General features: G+C 48.0%; 2 protein-coding genes across 2 annotated transcripts; both read left to right on the forward strand.

The window, feature by feature from the left end:
* Positions 1-8,821: 8,821 nt before the first annotated feature.
* Positions 8,822-12,350, forward strand: LOC138648595 (protein spinster homolog 1-like). The gene is made up of 4 exons (XM_069738384.1): positions 8,822-9,140; positions 10,703-10,772; positions 11,951-12,093; positions 12,185-12,350. Exons 1-4 carry the CDS (start codon positions 8,977-8,979, stop codon positions 12,348-12,350), a joined length of 543 nt encoding a protein of 180 aa, XP_069594485.1. The 5' UTR covers positions 8,822-8,976.
* A 160-nt stretch (positions 12,351-12,510) lies between these two features.
* On the forward strand, positions 12,511-20,037 carry LOC138649774 (protein spinster homolog 1-like). Its single transcript, XM_069740445.1, has 6 exons — positions 12,511-12,691; positions 13,226-13,291; positions 13,660-13,758; positions 16,173-16,347; positions 17,544-17,620; positions 18,104-20,037. Exons 1-5 carry the CDS (start codon positions 12,521-12,523, stop codon positions 17,579-17,581), a joined length of 549 nt encoding a protein of 182 aa, XP_069596546.1. The 5' UTR covers positions 12,511-12,520; the 3' UTR covers positions 17,582-17,620; positions 18,104-20,037.
* Positions 20,038-21,903: the final 1,866 nt, after the last annotated feature.

The following is a 21,903-nucleotide window of genomic DNA, read 5'->3' on the forward strand; positions in this document are numbered from 1 at the left end:
CCATGCCCTCCACCCAGCAGCACTCACTTATCTAGGAGTAAATCCCCTGCCTACCAGCCCTGTAGAACGTGAACATAAAGAGATCCTGTCAGCCCCCCATGTCTTCCACCCAGGAGCACTCACTTATCTAGGAGTAAATCCCCTGCCTACCAGCCCTGTAGAATGTGAACATAAAGAGATCCTGTCAGCCCCCCATGTCCTCCACCCAGCAGCACTCACTTATCTAGGAGTAAATCCCCTGCCTACCAGCCCTGTAGACCGTCAACATAAAGAGATCCTGTCAGCCCCCCATGCCCTCCACCCAGCAGTGCTCACTTATCTAGGAGTAAATCCCCTGCCTACCAGCCCTGTAGAATGTGAACATAAAGAGATCCTGTCAGCCCCCCATGTCCTCCACCCAGCAGCACTCACTTATCTAGGAGTAAATCCCCTGCCTACCAGCCCTGTAGAACGTGAACAGAAAGAGATCCAGTCAGCCCCCCATGTCCTCCACCCAGCAGCACTCACTTATCTAGGAGTAAATCCCCTGCCTACCAGTCCTGTAGAACATGAACATAAAAAGATCCTGTCAGCCCCCCATGTCCTCCACCCAGCAGCACTCACTTATCTAGGAGTAAATCCCCTGCCTACCAGCCCTGTAGAATGTGAACATAAAGATCCTGTCAGCCCCCCATGCCCTCCACCCAGCAGCACTCACTTATCTAGGAGTAAATCCCCTGCCTACCAGCCCTGTAGAACGTGAACATAAAGAGATCCTGTCGGCCCCCCATGCCCTCCACCCAGCAGCACTGACTTATCTAGGAGTAAATCCCCTGCCTACCAGCCCTGTAGAACGTGAACATAAAGAGATCCTGTCGGCCCCCCATGCCCTCCACCCAGCAGCACTGACTTATCTAGGAGTAAATCCCCTGCCTACCAGCCCTGTAGAACGTGAACATAAAGAGATCCTGTCAGCCCCCCATGCCCTCCACCCAGCAGTGCTCACTTATCTAGGAGTAAATCCTCTGCCTACCAGCCCTGTAGAACATGAACATAAAGAGATCCTGTCAGCCCCCCATGCCCTCCACCCAGGAGCACTCACTTATCTAGGAGTAAATCCCCTGCCTACCAGCCCTGTAGAACATGAACATAAAGAGATCCCGTCAGCCCCCCATGCCCTCCACCCAGCAGCACTCACTTATCTAGGAGTAAATCCCCTGCCTACCAGCCCTGTAGAATGTGAACATAAAGAGATCCTGTCAGCCCCCCATGCCCTCCACCCAGCAGCACTGACTTATCTAGGAGTAAATCCCCTGCCTACCAGCCCTGTAGAACGTGAACATAAAGAGATCCCGTCAGCCCCCCATGCCCTCCACCCAGCAGCACTCACTTATCTAGGAGTAAATCCCCTGCCTACCAGCCCTGTAGAATGTGAACATAAAGAGATCCTGTCAGCCCCCCATGTCCTCCACCCAGCAGCACTCACTTATCTAGGAGTAAATCCCCTGCCTACCAGCCCTGTAGAACGTGAACATAAAGAGATCCTGTCAGCCCCTCATGCCCTCCACCCAGCAGCACTCACTTATCTAGGAGTAAATCCCCTGCCTACCAGCCCTGTAGAATGTGAACATAAAGAGATCCTGTCAGCCCCCCATGCCCTCCACCCAGCAGTGCTCACTTATCTAGGAGTAAATCCCCTGCCTACCAGCCCTGTAGAACGTGAACATAAAGAGATCCCGTCAGCCCCCCATGCCCTCCACCCAGCAGCACTGACTTATCTAGGAGTAAATCCCCTGCCTACCAGCCCTGTAGAACGTGAACATAAAGAGATCCCGTCAGCCCCCCATGCCCTCCACCCAGCAGCACTCACTTATCTAGGAGTAAATCCCCTGCCTACCAGCCCTGTAGAATGTGAACATAAAGAGATCCTGTCAGCCCCCCATGCCCTCCACCCAGCAGTGCTCACTTATCTAGGAGTAAATCCTCTGCCTACCAGCCCTGTAGAACATGAACATAAAGAGATCCTGTCAGCCCCCCATGCCCTCCACCCAGCAGCACTCACTTATCTAGGAGTAAATCCACTGCCTACCAGCCCTGTAGAACGTGAACATAAAGAGATCCTGTCAGCCCCCCATGCCCTCCACCCAGCAGCACTCACTTATCTAGGAGTAAATCCTCTGCCTACCAGCCCTGTAGAACATGAACATAAAGAGATCCTGTCAGCCCCCCATGCCCTCCACCCAGCAGCACTCACTTATCTAGGAGTAAATCTCCTGCCTACCAGCCCTGTAGAACGTGAACATAAAGATCCTGTCAGCCCCCCATGTCCTCCACCCAGCAGCACTCACTTATCTAGGAGTAAATCCCCTGCCTACCAGCCCTGTAGAACGTGAACATAAAGAGATCCTGTCAGCCCCCCATGTCCTCCACCTAGCAGCACTCACTTATCTAGGAGTAAATCCCCTGCCTACCAGCCCTGTAGAACATGAACATAAAGAGATCCTGTCAGCCCCCCATGCCCTCCACCCAGCAGCACTCACTTATCTAGGAGTAAATCCCCTGCCTACCAGCCCTGTAGAACGTGAACATAAAGAGATCCTGTCAGCCCCCCATGCCCTCCACCCAGCAGCACTCACTTATCTAGGAGTAAATCCCCTGCCTACCAGCCCTGTAGAACGTGAACATAAAGAGATCCTGTCAGCCCCCCATGCCCTCCACCCAGCAGCACTCACTTATCTAGGAGTAAATCCCCTGCCTACCAGCCCTGTAGAACGTGAACATAAAGAGATCCTGTCAGCCCCCATGCCCTCCACCCAGCAGCACTCACTTATCTAGGAGTAAATCCCCTGACTACCAGTCCTGTAGAACGTGAACATAAAGAGATCCTGTCAGTCCCCCATGCCCTCCACCTAGCAGCACTCACTTATCTAGGAGTAAATCCCCTGCCTACCAGCCCTGTAGAACGTGAACATAAAGAGATCCTGTCAGCCCCCCATGCCCTCCACCCAGCAGCACTCACTTATCTAGGAGTAAATCCCCTGCCTACCAGCCCTGTAGAACGTGAACATAAAGAGATCCTGTCAGCCCCCCATGCCCTCCACCCAGCAGCACTCACTTATCTAGGAGTAAATCCCCTGCCTACCAGCCCTGTAGAACGTGAACATAAAGAGATCCTGTCAGCCCCCCATGTCTTCCACCCAGGAGCACTCACTTATCTAGGAGTAAATCCCCTGCCTACCAGCCCTGTAGAATGTGAACATAAAGAGATCCTGTCAGCCCCCCATGTCCTCCACCCAGCAGCACTCACTTATCTAGGAGTAAATCCCCTGCCTACCAGCCCTGTAGACCGTCAACATAAAGAGATCCTGTCAGCCCCCCATGCCCTCCACCCAGCAGTGCTCACTTATCTAGGAGTAAATCCCCTGCCTACCAGCCCTGTAGAACGTGAACATAAAGAGAACCTGTCAGCCCCCCATGTCCTCCACCCAGCAGCACTCACTTATCTAGGAGTAAATCCCCTGCCTACCAGCCCTGTAGAACGTGAACAGAAAGAGATCCAGTCAGCCCCCCATGTCCTCCACCCAGCAGCACTCACTTATCTAGGAGTAAATCCCCTGCCTACCAGTCCTGTAGAACGTGAACATAAAAAGATCCTGTCAGCCCCCCATGTCCTCCACCCAGCAGTGCTCACTTATCTAGGAGTAAATCCCCTGCCTACCAGCCCTGTAGAATGTGAACATAAAGATCCTGTCAGCCCCCCATGCCCTCCACCCAGCAGCACTCACTTATCTAGGAGTAAATCCCCTGCCTACCAGCCCTGTAGAACGTGAACATAAAGAGATCCTGTCAGCCCCCCATGCCCTCCACCCAGCAGCACTGACTTATCTAGGAGTAAATCCCCTGCCTACCAGCCCTGTAGAACGTGAACATAAAGAGATCCTGTCGGCCCCCCATGCCCTCCACCCAGCAGCACTGACTTATCTAGGAGTAAATCCCCTGCCTACCAGCCCTGTAGAACGTGAACATAAAGAGATCCTGTCAGCCCCCCATGCCCTCCACCCAGCAGTGCTCACTTATCTAGGAGTAAATCCTCTGCCTACCAGCCCTGTAGAATGTGAACATAAAGAGATCCTGTCAGCCCCCCATGCCCTCCACCCAGCAGCACTGACTTATCTAGGAGTAAATCCCCTGCCTACCAGCCCTGTAGAACGTGAACATAAAGAGATCCCGTCAGCCCCCCATGCCCTCCACCCAGCAGCACTCACTTATCTAGGAGTAAATCCCCTGCCTACCAGCCCTGTAGAATGTGAACATAAAGAGATCCTGTCAGCCCCCCATGTCCTCCACCCAGCAGCACTCACTTATCTAGGAGTAAATCCCCTGCCTACCAGCCCTGTAGAACGTGAACATAAAGAGATCCTGTCAGCCCCTCATGCCCTCCACCCAGCAGCACTCACTTATCTAGGAGTAAATCCCCTGCCTACCAGCCCTGTAGAATGTGAACATAAAGAGATCCTGTCAGCCCCCCATGCCCTCCACCCAGCAGTGCTCACTTATCTAGGAGTAAATCCCCTGCCTACCAGCCCTGTAGAACGTGAACATAAAGAGATCCCGTCAGCCCCCCATGCCCTCCACCCAGCAGCACTGACTTATCTAGGAGTAAATCCCCTGCCTACCAGCCCTGTAGAACGTGAACATAAAGAGATCCCGTCAGCCCCCCATGCCCTCCACCCAGCAGCACTCACTTATCTAGGAGTAAATCCCCTGCCTACCAGCCCTGTAGAATGTGAACATAAAGAGATCCTGTCAGCTCCCCATGCCCTCCACCCAGCAGTGCTCACTTATCTAGGAGTAAATCCTCTGCCTACCAGCCCTGTAGAACATGAACATAAAGAGATCCTGTCAGCCCCCCATGCCCTCCACCCAGCAGCACTCACTTATCTAGGAGTAAATCTCCTGCCTACCAGCCCTGTAGAACATGAACATAAAGAGATCCTGTCAGCCCCCCATGCCCTCCACCCAGCAGCACTCACTTATCTAGGAGTAAATCCACTGCCTACCAGCCCTGTAGAACGTGAACATAAAGAGATCCTGTCAGCCCCCCATGCCCTCCACCCAGCAGCACTCACTTATCTAGGAGTAAATCCTCTGCCTACCAGCCCTGTAGAACATGAACATAAAGAGATCCTGTCAGCCCCCCATGCCCTCCACCCAGCAGCACTCACTTATCTAGGAGTAAATCTCCTGCCTACCAGCCCTGTAGAACGTGAACATAAAGATCCTGTCAGCCCCCCATGTCCTCCACCCAGCAGCACTCACTTATCTAGGAGTAAATCCCCTGCCTACCAGCCCTGTAGAACGTGAACATAAAGAGATCCTGTCAGCCCCCCATGTCCTCCACCTAGCAGCACTCACTTATCTAGGAGTAAATCCCCTGCCTACCAGCCCTGTAGAACATGAACATAAAGAGATCCTGTCAGCCCCCCATGTCCTCCACCCAGCAGCACTCACTTATGTAGGAGTAAATCCCCTGCCTACCAGCCCTGTAGAACGTGAACATAAAGAGATCCTGTCAGCCCCCCATGCCCTCCACCCAGCAGCACTCACTTATCTAGGAGTAAATCCCCTGCCTACCAGCCCTGTAGAACGTGAACATAAAGAGATCCTGTCAGCCCTCCATGCCCTCCACCCAGCAGCACTCACTTATCTAGGAGTAAATCCCCTGCCTACCAGCCCTGTAGAACGTGAACATAAAGAGATCCTGTCAGCCCCCCATGCCCTCCACCCAGCAGCACTCACTTATCTAGGAGTAAATCCCCTGCCTACCAGCCCTGTAGAACGTGAACATAAAGAGATCCTGTCAGCCCCCATGCCCTCCACCCAGCAGCACTCACTTATCTAGGAGTAAATCCCCTGACTACCAGTCCTGTAGAACGTGAACATAAAGAGATCCTGTCAGTCCCCCATGCCCTCCACCCAGCAGCACTCACTTATCTAGGAGTAAATCCCCTGCCTACCAGCCCTGTAGACCGTGAACATAAAGATCCTGTCGGCCCCCCATGCCCTCCACCCAGCAGCACTCACTTATCTAGGAGTAAATCCCCTGACTACCAGTCCTGTAGAACGTGAACATAAAGAGAACCTGTCAGCCCCCCATGTCCTCCACCTAGCAGCACTCACTTATCTAGGAGTAAATCCCCTGCCTACCAGTCCTGTAGAACGTGAACATAAAGAGATCCTGTCAGCCCCCCATGCCCTCCACCCAGCAGCACTCACTTATCTAGGAGTAAATCCCCTGCCTACCAGCCCTGTAGAACGTGAACATAAAGAGATCCTGTCAGCCCCCCATGCCCTCCACCCAGCAGCACTCACTTATCTAGGAGTAAATCCCCTGCCTACCAGCCCTGTAGAACGTGAACATAAAGAGATCCTGTCAGCCCCCCATGCCCTCCACCCAGCAGCACTCACTTATCTAGGAGTAAATCCCCTGCCTACCAGCCCTGTAGAACGTGAATATAAAGATCCTGTCAGCCCCCCATGCCCTCCACCCAGCAGCACTCACTTATCTAGGAGTAAATCCCCTGCCTACCAGCCCTGTAGAACGTGAACATAAAGAGATCCTGTCAGCCCCCCATGCCCTCCACCCAGCAGCACTCACTTATCTAGGAGTAAATCCCCTGCCTACCAGCCCTGTAGAACGTGAACATAAAGAGAACCTGTCAGCCCCCCATGTCCTCCACCCAGCAGCACTCACTTATCTAGGAGTAAATCCCCTGCCTACCAGCCCTGTAGAACGTGAACATAAAGATCCTGTCAGCCCCCCATGTCCTCCACCCAGCAGTGCTCACTTATCTAGGAGTAAATCCCCTGCCTACCAGTCCTGTAGAACGTGAACATAAAGATCCTGTCAGCCCCCCATGCCCTCCACCCAGGAGCACTCACTTATCTAGGAGTAAATCCCCTGCCTACCAGCCCTGTAGAACGTGAACATAAAGAGATCCTGTCAGCCCCCATGTCCTCCACCCAGCAGTGCTCACTTATCTAGGAGTAAATCCCCTGCCTACCAGCCCTGTAGAACATGAACATAAAGAGATCCTGTCAGCCCCCCATGCCCTCCACCCAGCAGCACTCACTTATCTAGGAGTAAATCCCCTGCCTACCAGCCCTGTAGAATGTGAACATAAAGAGATCCTGTCAGCCCCCCATGTCCTCCACCCAGGAGCACTCACTTATCTAGGAGTAAATCTCCTGCCTACCAGCCCTGTAGAACATGAACATAAAGAGATCCTGTCAGCCCCCCATGTCCTCCACCCAGGAGCACTCACTTATCTAGGAGTAAATCCCCTGCCTACCAGCCCTGTAGAATGTGAACATAAAGATCCTGTCAGCCCCCCATGTCCTCCACCCAGCAGCACTCACTTATCTAGGAGTAAATCTCCTGCCTACCAGCCCTGTAGAATGTGAACATAAAGATCCTGTCAGCCCCCCATGTCCTCCACCCAGCAGCACTCACTTATCTAGGAGTAAATCTCCTGCCTACCAGCCCTGTAGAACGTGAACATAAAGAGATCCTGTCAGCCCCCCATGCCCTCCACCCAGCAGTGCTCACTTATCTAGGAGTAAATCCCCTGCCTACCAGCCCTGTAGAACGTGAACATAAAGAGATCCTGTCAGCCCCCCATGCCCTCCACCCAGCAGCACTCACTTATCTAGGAGTAAATCCCCTGCCTACCAGCCCTGTAGAACGTGAACATAAAGAGATCCTGTCAGCCCCCCATGCCCTCCACCCAGCAGTGCTCACTTATCTAGGAGTAAATCCCCTGCCTACCAGCCCTGTAGAACGTGAACATAAAGAGATCCTGTCAGCCCCCCATGCCCTCCACCCAGCAGTGCTCACTTATCTAGGAGTAAATCCCCTGCCTACCAGCCCTGTAGAACGTGAACATAAAGAGATCCTGTCAGCCCCCCATGCCCTCCACCCAGCAGCACTCACTTATCTAGGAGTAAATCCCCTGCCTACCAGTCCTGTAGAACGTGAACATAAAGATCCTGTCAGCCCCCCATGCCCTCCACCCAGCAGCACTCACTTATCTAGGAGTAAATCCCCTGCCTACCAGCCCTGTAGAACGTGAACATAAAGAGATCCCGTCAGCCCCCATGTCCTCCACCCAGCAGTGCTCACTTATCTAGGAGTAAATCCCCTGCCTACCAGTCCTGTAGACCGTGAACATAAAGAGATCCTGTCAGCCCCCCATGCCCTCCACCCAGCAGCACTCACTTATCTAGGAGTAAATCCCCTGCCTACCAGCCCTGTAGAACGTGAACATAAAGAGATCCTGTCAGCCCTCCATGCCCTCCACCCAGCAGCACTCACTTATCTAGGAGTAAATCCCCTGCCTACCAGCCCTGTAGAACGTGAACATAAAGATCCTGTCAGCCCCCCATGTCCTCCACCCAGCAGCACTCACTTATCTAGGAGTAAATCCCCTGCCTACCAGCCCTGTAGAACGTGAACATAAAGAGATCCTGTCAGCCCTCCATGCCCTCCACCCAGCAGCACTCACTTATCTAGGAGTAAATCCCCTGCCTACCAGCCCTGTAGAACGTGAACATAAAGATCCTGTCAGCCCCCCATGTCCTCCACCCAGCAGCACTCACTTATCTAGGAGTAAATCTCCTGCCTACCAGCCCTGTAGAATGTGAACATAAAGAGATCCTGTCAGCCCCCCATGCCCTCCACCCAGCAGCACTCACTTATCTAGGAGTAAATCCTCTGCCTACCAGCCCTGTAGAACGTGAACATAAAGAGATCCTGTCAGCCCCCCATGTCCTCCACCTCCCTTGTCTGTATCTACCATAGATCAGTATTTTCCATTAGTATTTGCGAGTCACAAGCAGGAGCGGCTCAAAAATTAGGGAAAGTTACAAATCTCTCTATTATGGTATTTCTTTAGGTGTCTAAGAAAACTTTCTGAAATAAGCACTGAATATTTTTTTATGTTTTCACAGAATTTTACAGCTTTTCTGGTGATCAATGGACTGGTGGGAGCAGTAGAGGCGAGCTTTAAAATAATTGCCCCCTCAATCATTGCCGACATGTATGTGGGAGACCGGCGCAGCCGCGCGCTCTCCTGTTATTACGGAATAGCATTTATTGGCTGGTGAGTGTGGACCTATTTATTGGTTAGAGTCATTCTGACAATTTGCCGATTTGTTGTGGACTTTTTTCGGCCCAGATTGCGCTCCGCAGATGCATGTACAAGACATATGGATGGCGTCTTACAAAACCCTCCGCAAGTAATGAGGAATCATTAATCAGGAAGGAGGAGCCTGAGAAAGACACTCACACATTTATATGTTTATTAGATGGCGGCCCGATTCTAACGCATCGGGTATTCTAGAATATGTGGACTGACAGAACTTGTTCAGTAAATGTGACTGAACTACGTGGCACTGTGACTGACAGAACTTGTCAAGTAAACGTGACTGAACTACATCACACTGTGACTACGCCTGTTGCTGATTGGTCGCAGGGGCGGCTGGCGCGACCAGTCAGCGACGCGGGATTTCCATTACAGACAAACAGACAGAATTAGACGATTATATAGTAGACTAGATGGTGGCCCGATTCTAACGCATCGGGTATTCTAGCATATGTATGTATGTATGTATGTATGTATATAGCAGCCACATAGTATATAGCACAGGCCACGTAGTATATAGGAGCCATGTAGTATATAGCAGACACGCAGTTTATAACACAGCCACGCAGTCTATAACACAGCCCATGTAGTATATAGCACAGCCACGCAGTCTATAACACAGCCCACGTAGTCTATAACACAGCCCACGTAATATATAGCACAGCCCACGTAGTATATAACACTGGCCATGTAATATATAGCAACCACGCAGTATATAACACAGCCCACGTAATATATAGCACAGCCCACGTAATATATAGCACAGCCCATGTAGTATATAACACTGGCCATGTAATATATAGCAGCCACGCAGTATATAACACAGCCCACGTAGTATGTAGCAGTGTGGGCACCATATCCCTGTTAAAAAAATAAGTAAAATAAAAAATAGTTATATACTCCCCCGCCGGTGTCCAGCAAAGCTGTCCCGATGTGCGCGCTGCTGCTGCCAGCTTCCGTTCCCAGCGAAACATTGCAAAATTACACAGATGACTTAGCGGTCTCGCAAGACCGCTAAGTCTTCTGGGTAATTTCGCAATGCATCTCTGGGAACGGAAGTTGGCAGCAGCCGCGACAGCATCGGCGGACGACGGAAGGTGAGAATAGCAGGTTTTTTGTTTTTTTATTATTTTTAAGATTAGATCTTTTTACTATTGATGCTGCATAGGCAGCATCAATAGTAAAAAGTTGGTCACACAGGGTTAATAGTCGTTAACGGAGTGTGTTACCCACGGCATAATGCGGTCCGTTAACGTTGCCATTAACCCTGTGTGAGCGCTGACTGAAGGGGAGTATGGAGCGGGCGCCGGGCACTGACTGGACGGAAGTAGGGAGGGACTAATTCTCGACCAGGCCGTGCCTGCCGCTGATTTGTCGTGGCGATAGGCCGCGACCAATCAGCGACGTGGGATTTCCGTTACAGACAGACAGAAAGACAGACAGACAGAAGTACCCCTTAGATGATTATATAGTAGATATGTGTGCAGAAATGATGACAACTTTGTTTTTGTTTATTACAGTGGCCTTGGTTACATCGCTGGCTCTAAAGTGACAAGTGCGGCCTCTGGCGACTGGCGTTGGGCCTTTCGGGTAAGTAATAGGTCTGAGGGATCTTAATTATAACTCCTATATGGTTTTAAAGGGATTCTGCCAGTAGGTATTTATCATTTAATCTGAGGGATCCTGTAGGCAGAGATGTATCTAGGGTTTCTGGCACCCGGGGCAAGAATTCATTTTGTCCCCCAAGGACATACGTGATTTGTACACTTAGTCGTGTACCGACAAGCTCCTCTCCCTAATGCTCTCAATATTCAGTGATAAACTGAGAGAAGCAGGAAGAGAAGCTCGTTGTCACAGGACCATAAGCATGAAAGTCGCATCCCATTATTGACCTCTACCCCACACCATCATTGCTCTCTTCACAATCTCCATCTTTGCCTTTCTCCACCACCCCATATAATTGCCCATTCCACAACCTTCATCATTTCCTCCCCCCACCCCCATCATTGCCCATTCCACCACATCCATCATTTCCTCCTCCCCCACCATCCCCATTATTGCCATCTCCCTGTCAGCCCCATCATTGCCATCTCCTCCCCCTACACACACAGAACCATTTACCTCTCTGCACATTCACCTGCAGCGCTATCCATGCACACACACACAAACACACAACCTCTCACCTCTCCACACGCTCTGCCGCAGCATCTCCATCGCCTTCCTCTGACACAGCCGGCCACTGAATAATGACGTCATCCAGCGGCGCTGCCTGTGTGAGAGGAAAAACGGGGCGGGCAGGAAGACAGATCACTGCAGCTCCACTGCTATTCTCTCTTGTAGGCAGCGGAGCTGTAGGGATTTCCCCCTGCCCACCGCAGCCACCCTGCAGGGGCCCCCTCCGCCTCCGCTGCAGCCGCAAAGGAAACACTGCAGACCGCCGCATTAGGCGGCCCGACTGCACCCCCCTGCCGGCTGTGCACGGGCACATTCCCCGGCTGCCCCCTCCCCTAGATACACCACTGCCTGTAGGGGCAGAGAACCTGATTCCTGCGATGTGTCACCTATTGCTCTTTGTAGTTGTTTAGGAAAAAAAACACTATTTTATCATTAGGAAATTATGAGGAGGGGGCTAGATGTCTCATGCCACATAGTCCTCCTTCTCTGTGTAACCCCACCACCACCACTGATTGGTAGCTTTCTGACATCTTTTTTCTGATGACACCTCTGTATATGGGTAATATGTGATGTCTCCTTCTTCATCTCCACAGATCTCTCCTGCTCTGGGCATGATAGGAGTCCTGCTCATGTTTGTGTTTGTAAAAGAACCGGCCAGAGGAGCAACAGAAGAAAATAACAGCAAACCGCCGAGCTCCAAAACATGGATTTCAGATGTGAAACAACTCCTGAAAAAGTAGGTGTTTTCTGTGCACTGATTGATGTCACTGATCCACCCCGTGACTTCTGCGTTATTTACATGTTTTTTCCCTTTTCACTATCTGCAGCCGAAGTTTTATGTTCTCCAAATTTGGGATGATGACTGTAAAGTTTGCGGCCGGAGCCATCGGCTTCCACGCTCTCACTTTCCTGAAGCGTGCCCGGGACGTCATTCAGCCATGTCAGACCGAAGTCTGCGACTCTCAGGACAGGTACAAGTTTATCAAACTTTGATTTGACAATCACTGGTGGAAATTTAATATTCCCCCTACCCCAGTTTTATATTTTAAAAAATATTTATATTTCAAATGATTATTATATCAAATTATTTATATATCATTAATTCAAGCTCCTTGACTAATCTTGTTACTACTTTTCTTTGCAGTCTGATTTTTGGTGGAGTTATGGTCACCGCTGGCATCTGTGGAGTTGTCTCAGGAGTGGAGATAGCCAAAAGATACAGCAAGTACAACCCTCGTGCCGACCCAATAGTGTGTGCGTCTGGCATGTTCTGCTCCGCCATTTTCCTGTACTTCGCTATATTTATGGGAAACATCAGTCTGGTGGCCACTTATGTAAGTACCTGATGTGTAGATTGCTTTCATTCCCTTAGGCTAGGGTCACATTGCGTTAGGGCAGTCCGTTTAGCGCATAGCGCTACGGACTGTGCTGACGCAATGTCCCAAAAGGGATCGCGTTTGCCGATCCCGCAAGCGCAGATGCCCGATCTGCGCTAGCGAGGAACGGACTGCGAACGCTGCAAGCAGCAAGCAGCGTTCGCGGTCCGTCACTCAAATGACGGCACATCGCTAGCGCACGCCCAATGTGGGTGTGCGCTGGCGATGCGTTCGCCATTATAAACAATGGCTGCATTAACGGACTACGTTAAACCGCGTTATGCGTTATAACGTAATGTGAACCTAGCCTAACTGGGTCTCGGACATAGGACGGATGTAATGAGCAGTAGAAATCATAGAGTATGGCGGGGGCACTCAATGAATGTATGGAAGCTGGGGTGGATGAATGGATTAAAAAGACAAAACCTATAGAGGATAGGAAAGTGTGTAAGAAACAAACGTCTATATATGTATTGTTCTTTATCTCTGCAGGTGTTTTTATTCCTCGGAATCTTATGTCTGACACTGAACTGCTCCGTTTCGGCTGATATTCGCCTGGTGAGTGGAGAAAAGCGCTAAACTTAGCGCAGCTAAAATTATGTATATGCAGTCAGCCTGTATGCTCTGTTTCACCCATCAATGCCCCTTAACCCTTTAGTGACAGGGCCAAATGCCCCTTAATCCTGGCTGTATCCAAGCGTTGCTTGGATAATTCCCAACTAAACTCCAAAATAGACTTAGCGCAAGAAGATTAAAAACTTCTCTGATGAAATCTCAGTCCACAACGCGTTTCTGGGCTTCTTTTCCAATCCTGGCTGACTGTGCTCTTTCCTTCTGTTTCATGTATGTTCACTTTGCCAATGTTCTCTTAACTTGCCGCATCCAGTGACTTCCTTCTGCTCAATCAGAATATTCTCTTGTTTCAGAATGTGGTACCTCCTGCAAGCCGATCAACAGCAGAGGCCATATTTATGATAGGGTCCGACCTCCTGGGGACTGCCGGAAGCGCCTATATCATCGGGCTGGTAAGTAACTGTTACATATTTTCACATCACTTTAAGGCTACATTCACACATCTTTTTCCATTTGTACATCCTAGAAACATAGAATGTTAAAGTTGGAAGGGACCTCCAGGGTCATCATGTCCAACCCCCTGCTCAATGCAGGAGTCACTAAACCATCTCAGACAGAGGTCTGTCCAGCCTCTGTTTGAAGACTTCGATTGAAGGAGAACTCACCACCTCTCGTGGCCGCCTGTTCCACTCATTGATTACCCTCATTGTCAAAACCTTTTTTCTAATATCTAATCTGTATCTTCTCCCTTTCAGTTTCCCTCCATTGTTTCTCGTGTTTCCATGTGCAAATGAGAATAAGGATGATCCCTCTACACTGTAACATCTCAACACACAGACATGTACAGGGGATGTGACTGTAGCCGTATCATGAGGTCTGATTGGTACAGTACTGTTATGATTAGGTAATTCAGAACCACAATGGACCTTGAAGTTCAGAGCTCACAAAGTGACCTGACAATAACCAAAAGACATAGGACGAGCTCTGAGACGTGGGAACTCTGCTGACCGCAATCCCTAATCCTATCCAACCACACTAGAGGTAGCCGTGGATTGCGCCTAACGCTCCCTATGCAACTCGGCACAGCCTGAGAAACTAGCTAGGCCTAAGATAGAAAAATAAGCCTACCTTGCCTCAGAGAAATACCCCAAAGGAAAAGGCAGCCCCCCACATATAATGACTGTGAGTAGAGATGAAAATACAAACGCAGAGATGAAATAGATTTAGCAAAGTGAGGCCCAACTTACTCAACAGACCGAAGATAGGAAAGATAACTTTGCGGTCAACACAAAACCCTACAAACAACCACGCAGAGGGGGCAAAAAGACCCTCCGCACCGACTAACGGTACGGAGGTGCTCCCTCTGCGTCCCAGAGCTTCCAGCAAGCCAGAAAAACTAATTAAGCAAACTGGACAGAAAAAATAGCAAACAAAAATAACACAAGCAAAACTTAGCTTATGCAGAGCAGACAGGCCACAGGAACGATCCAGGAGGAAGCAAGACCAATACTAGAACATTGACTGGAGGCCAGGAGCAAAGCACTAGGTGGAGTTAAATAGAGCAGCACCTAACGACTTCACCACATCACCTGAGGAAGGAAACTCAGAAGCCGCAGTACCACTCACATCCACCAACGGAAGCTCATAGACAGAATCAGCCGAAGTACCACTTGTGACCACAGGAGGGAGCTCTGCCACAGAATTCACAACACAGTACCTTATGTAACGCTGTATTATTGTGGTGGTCTCCATGTCTACATAAAGTATCCTAACAGATATATACAGATATAGCTGCGTTATATGAACTAGCGAGTCTCGCTGTGGCCTAATCATAGCATACTTAAAAGGGTTCACCAGGACTATTTTTTTTTTACTATGGGCCTAAGAACTAGCAGGCGTGTAATTGCTAAATACGTGTCTGTAGTGCCCGGCACGCACTGATCTCTGCCGACGCAGAGTGCTCCTACCTCCGATTTAGTGGCTTCCGCTGATGTCACATCGACATAGCAGCATCTTCTCTTCCACTCTGCTCTGTTGATGCAGAGTGGTTGCTGACATCATGGTGATTGACAACCGGCTCCACGCTACCTAACTACGGGGAGCTGGCTGTCCATCAGCATGGCCTCAGCACTCACGCCCCGTTAACAGAGCAGTTCAGAAGAAGAAGAGCTGCTCTGTTGATGTGGAACAGCTGAATCAGTGGCAGGAGCGGTCTGTGATGGCTCTGAGCCTGTGCAGGGTAGAACAAGCAGGTAACTGCCTGTTGTAGCAGCTACCTCACGTGCCCGTTAGTTTTTAGGCTAATAGTAAAAATAATAGTCCTCAATAACCACTTTAAGCAATTAGGTGATTTATTAGGTGGTCATATGTAGCAAATTAACAATTACTCTTAGGAATGTTGTGTCCTGCAAATAAATGTTGATGGCGTGATGATCATTTATTGTGCGACTTCTACCTCTGCAGACAGCGGACATACAAGCAGTATCCATACACATACATTACCCAGCAGGACTATACATGGAAGCTATGCACCAGCAAACTATTCTTACCTTGTGTGCACGGCAGGAGAACTCCAAGGACAAGATGGCCTGGAGTGATGTCATAGATCATCTGCTGAGGGAGGATGTCACATCAGTCCTGTCTCTAGGCAATGTGTAGTGCTGGGGCTGCGGAAACTGGAACCAGTGCTGTTCATGGTTTGGAGGATGAAGCTCCTCCACTATCTGCAGTGAGAACCTTCTCATTCTGTGATCACCAGATGCCACTGTTCTCCATTCACTGCTGTCAGTGTTAATGTGTCCAGTCAATTATGTTTTTTTCTACTTTCATTCACCACACATAACTATTTATTTCATCATATCTTCAGATATCCGACCGCATCAAACTTCAACATCCAGACACGGATCTATGGAAGTTCCACAGTTTGAAGAACGCCCTCCTCATTGTTTGTCCAATTGTCGTGGCTATCGGAGGAGTATTATTTTTTTCATGTTCCCTCTTTATTGAAGAAGATCGTAAGAGGGCAGAGACAGAGTCTGAAGGTACGTGCACAAATATGTTCATTATCCACTCATATCTCCTGCAGAATTTGGATTAGCATTAGCTCCATAATCAGTAACGGTAATACCCAGCATCTGTATAATACATCTATCTCCATAACAAAGCGCCATAACATAAGAGTAACAAAGCTCCATAACTAAATATGCATATGTTGTAACGTGATATAAATTCTGCTCTTCTTCTGTATCTGGCGTGGTTTGTCTTTTGTTCTCGTATCTCCCCATTCCTGATATGCGTCTCCCTGTATATTTATCAAGCATTTTAGCCAACTAGGCATGATCATCAAGATACTTCTCAAAAAGAGAAAATGTAGAGGGTCACGCCCACTTGAAAAAAATACTAGATTTACACAAAGGGAGAATTGAGAACCCCAGGAATAAAGGACGAGAAACGATAGTTTCAGGAGAATGACGGCATTTAGAACAGGTGAAAAAAATAGTGAAATGTCCGGTCATCTTGTTCAATTGGTTTTATTTAACTTTTCCAAATTTTACACCAATAATAATGTTAGCAAGGAGTATAAATTGGGGAGGGAGAAAAAGGGAAGAATGGGGTAACAATGCAAAGTTACAGGAAAGAAAGTAAAGTGAAGGCTGCTCATTATTATTAGGAGTAAACCGACTATTATAATGTTGCATTTTGTACATAATATTTATAAACATTTAATTTGGTACATACCTGGTATATTTTGGTAATACACCTCCTTTAGTTTTTAAGTTGTGGGTTTAGCCTGTGTTAAAACAAAAAGAGTTACATCATGACAGTCATCCAACTAAATATGTTTTTACATTTTTTTTTTTACCTAAGCACAAAGTTGAACTTATATATTGTGCGTTGATGCCCCTTCCATTACTTCTGGGGAATTATTTGCTTCCATTTTGTTGCAATTACATGTTTAATCACCAAAAAAATGTAACAATAGATATGTTGAGATTTGGGTGGGATTTCTTCTACATCTTGTCATAATACTGCTAATTATGGAGTAATATTGGGTTTAGAAATTCATAGGAGTAAGTTCGAAGTTTCTTTCCACAATTCTTTTGATAAACGACAATTCCAAAATATGTGTAAAATTTCCCCCGGTTTCCCACAGCCTCTCCAGCACAGAGGAGATTGGGAAGGAAATACTCTGTGGAGTTGCACATTTTTTAATCCTGTTTCTATTTCTTCTTTATAGATTGTGTCCTGCAGGAGGTAATAGTTATACCTCCATAAATTAGAATTTTTAAGGCTGGACCTGAGGAATACTTAAAGGTAAGATAAGATAGGAATGGTCAGACTGTGTCTTTTGACCAATAGTCATTTTTTACATTTTTGATAAGGAGAATATATTTGTGTGAACCAAATCGATTCTAGACAGAGTTTTATGTCTGTCGGAGAATTGTGTGAACTGCCTTGAAGAGACACCAAAATACATCATATAGTTCTTGTTTATTTAGCCCGTAGTCTAATATTTGGGATAGTTATCCTGTCTGAGCAGTCGAGTCTAAGTAACCATTTGGATCAATGTTAAAATCACCAAAAAGTAACAAATCTCCCTTCTGGAGTTTGTTGACAGCCATCTCTATATGAATGGGGGGTATAGTCTAAACCCAAGAATAAGCAAATATCAATTATCTTAAATATTTTCTCGCAAGGCGATAATTCAGTAACCAGGAGCACATTGTGTTCCACTTATATATGATATCCAGTTGTTCCATCTTCAGTCATAATCAGTCATATTTATTATTTCTGCAGATCACTATTCCCAGAAAAAGACCTGAGTGTGATCCGTCAATGAATATGGAATACAACCGGATGTGATGACTATTCTACAAGACGAGAACATGTCAGAAAAAAAAGAGACAGATTCCGGGCTCGGTCTCTGTTCTCACTTATGGACATTTCACTTACTGGACTTTCCGCAGTCAGACGTACTCACGGAATAATGTGAGTTTCCTGCTGCAAAAAAGAGACAGATTCCGGGCTCGGTCTCTGTTCTCATTTATGGACATTTCACTTACTGGACTTTCCGCAGTCAGATGTACTCACGGAATAATGTGAGATTCCTGCTGCAAAAAAGAGACAGATTCCGGGCTCGGTCTCTGTTCTCACTTATGGACATTTCACTTACTGGACTTTCCGCAGTCAGACGTACTCACGGAATAATGTGAGATTCCTGCTGCATAGAGGCAGATTCCGGGCTCGGTCTCTGTTCTCACTTATGGACATGTCAGACATACTCACGGAATAATGTGAGTTTCCTGATGCATGAAGAGACAGATTCCGGGCTCGGTCTCTGTTCTCATTTATGGACATTTCACTTACTGGACTTTCCGCAGTCAGACGTACTCACGGAATAATGTGAGATTCCTGCTGCAAAAAAGAGACAGATTCCGGGCTCGGTCTCTGTTCTCACTTATGGACATTTCACTTACTGGACTTTCCGCAGTCAGACGTACTCACGGAATAATGTGAGATTCCTGCTGCATAGAGGCAGATTCCGGGCTCGGTCTCTGTTCTCACTTATGGACATTTCACTTACTGGACTTTCCGCAGTCAGACGTACTCACGGAATAATGTGAGATTCCTGCTGCATAGAGGCAGATTCCGGGCTCGGTCTCTGTTCTCACTTATGGACATTTCACTTACTGGACTTTCCGCAGTCAGACGTACTCACGGAATAATGTGAGTTTCCTGCTGCAAAAAAGAGACAGATTCCGGGCTCGGTCTCTGTTCTCACTTATGGATATTTTACTTACTGGACTTTCCGCAGTCAGATGTACTCACGGAATAATGTGAGTTTCCTACTGCAAAAAAAGAGACAGATTCCGGGCTCGGTCTCTGTTCTCACTTATGGACATTTTACTTACTGTACTTTCCGCAGTCAGACGTACTCACGGAATAATGTGAGATTCCTGCTGCAAAAAAGAGACAGATTCCGGGCTCGGTCTCTGTTCTCACTTATGGACATTTCACTTACTGTACTTTCCGCAGTCAGACGTACTCACGGAATAATGTGAGATTCCTGCTGCAAAAAAGAGACAGATTCCGGGCTCGGTCTCTGTTCTCACTTATGGACATTTCACTTACTGGACTTTCCGCAGTCAGACGTACTCACGGAATAATGTTAGTTTCCTGCTGCAAAAAAGAGACAGATTCCGGGCTCGGTCTCTGTTCTCACTAATCGACATGTCAGACATACTCACGGAATAATGTGAGTTTCATGCTGCATGAAGAGGCAGATTCCAGGCTCGGTCTCTGTTCTCACTAATCGACATGTCAGACATACTCACGGAATAATGTGAGTTTCATGCTGCATAGAGGCAGATTCCGGGCTCGGTCTCTGTTCTCACTAATCGACATGTCAGACATACTCACGGAATAATGTGAGTTTCCTGATGCATGAAGAGGCAGATTCCGGGCTCGGTCTCTGTTCTCGATATTTACCATAAATTTCATGCTGAGAAGTAACTTCTGTATCAAGTTATGTCTTCGTCATAAGGCCTATCATAATTAGGGCCACACTGAAGACTAATGGGCAACACGGTGGCTCAGTGGTTAGCACTGTTGCTTTGCAGCGCTAGGGTCCAAACCCAACCAAAGAAAACAACTGCCAGGAGTTTGTATGTTCTCCCCGTGTTCGCGTGGGTTTCCTCCGGGTTCTCCGGTTTCCTCCCACACTCCAAATACATACCGATAGGAAATTGATAAATAAACAATTGACTATTATTCCAACTATTATTGAGAATTCTTGTCTTTGACACCTTGAATGAAGTTAATAGTCAGTATGATGACACAGCTGTGTACATGAGCCTCTGTATGGATCTTCACAGCGCTCAATAGATTCAAGTGGTGGTCAACCCAACAAATCATTGGAGCCTCATATATGGTCCATGATTCCACCCCAGGTCCACACATTCCATTCCATGTGCTGAGCCCACATATGTGGTCAGTCCTTCATTATGGTAAATGGAAAATACATACAGAAAATAACAATGAAAGGTCTAACACCTTACTGCCCTATGACATATATACTATTACTTTATGGGCACGTGGGATTTAACATGAACTCTGCTGTTATTATGGCAATAGGGCTGTGCAGGCTTAGCAGCTGAGTCCGTACTTCAAGGAGTATCAGCCCATCACTGCCGAGCTCAGTGATGGCAGCGATCTCGACAGTTTAACCCTTTAGACGCAGCGGTGAATGGAGACCGCCACATCTAGATGGTGGACAGAGGGAGAGGGAAGGTGCTCCCTCTTTACCTTCATTAGCACCCTTTTGCAATCTATTGCAATAGCTTGTGTGCAAACTATTGATCTTACATGCGGCGCATGTGTCACATTGTCCGCCATGGAAGTTACATCCCATCCGGCCGCCCATGACGATGCGGGTCACGGGGAACTCCCCAATGACGTTATTGACTCGCATGTGTCATAATCAGGTGCCACAAGCAATGCTCCAGTGTGTAAGACGTCAGAGACATGCGCGCAGATAATTTCCTGTCCAGAAATACAGGAAGCGCCTATCCGATAACATGGGTACCATATTAGGTATGAGCAAGAAAGGGCAGATATGTAACATTGCACACATGATCCACAAAAAGAAGACATTTATAAAGATTTGACAATCTAGAATTATGAATAATCGCTATAGCAGTGTACACAATGCAAAGTAAGTAAAGTGACAAAAATAGGAAAGGCTACTACAAATCTCACAGTTTTATTTAAAGTGAAAGTGCATATAATAAGACAAATAAAAAATAAAATAAATAAACAAATAAAAATTAGAGACAGTTTTGGTCAACAACCCCCAGAGCCCTTCCTCCCGATTTCCCAGCCCTCCACCTCCAAAACCAACTTCTCCACCATTACAGATGATCAACTCTCCACTCTACTCTCAAGATCGCATCTCACCACCTGTGCACTTGACCCACTCCCATCCCACCTCATCCCAAACCTCACCACAGTCTTCATCCCAACCCTAACCCATCTCTTCAACCTATCACTAACAACTGGTGTTTTCCCCTCAAGCTTTAAACATGCCTCCATCACACCTATCCTCAAAAAGCCCTCTCTTGACCCATCCTCTGTATCTAGCTATCGCCCTATATCACTTCTCCCATATGCCTCCAAACTACTGGAACAACACGTTTACCTTGAACTGTCCTCCCATCTCTCTTCTTGCTCCCTCTTTGACCGCCTACAATCTGGCTTCCGGTCACACCATTCCACCGAAACTGCCCTAACTAAAGTCACCAATGACCTCTTAACCGCCAAGAGCAAGCGACACTACTCTGTCCTCCTCCTCCTCGACCTGTCGGCTGCCTTTGACACAGTGGACCATTCCCTATTATTACAAACCCTCTCATCCCTTGGCATCACAGACTTGGCCCTATCCTGGATCTCATCATACCTAACAGACAGGACATTCAGTGTCTCCCACTCACACACCACCTCCTCACCTCGCCCTCTATCTGTCGGAGTCCCACAAGGTTCAGTCCTTGGGCCCCTGCTCTTCTCCATTTACACCTTTGGCCTGGGACAGCTCATAGAAT

This window comes from Ranitomeya imitator, chromosome 9 (genome assembly GCF_032444005.1).
Source record: "Ranitomeya imitator isolate aRanImi1 chromosome 9, aRanImi1.pri, whole genome shotgun sequence".
In the NCBI taxonomy this organism is placed as follows: Eukaryota; Metazoa; Chordata; class Amphibia; order Anura; family Dendrobatidae; genus Ranitomeya; species Ranitomeya imitator.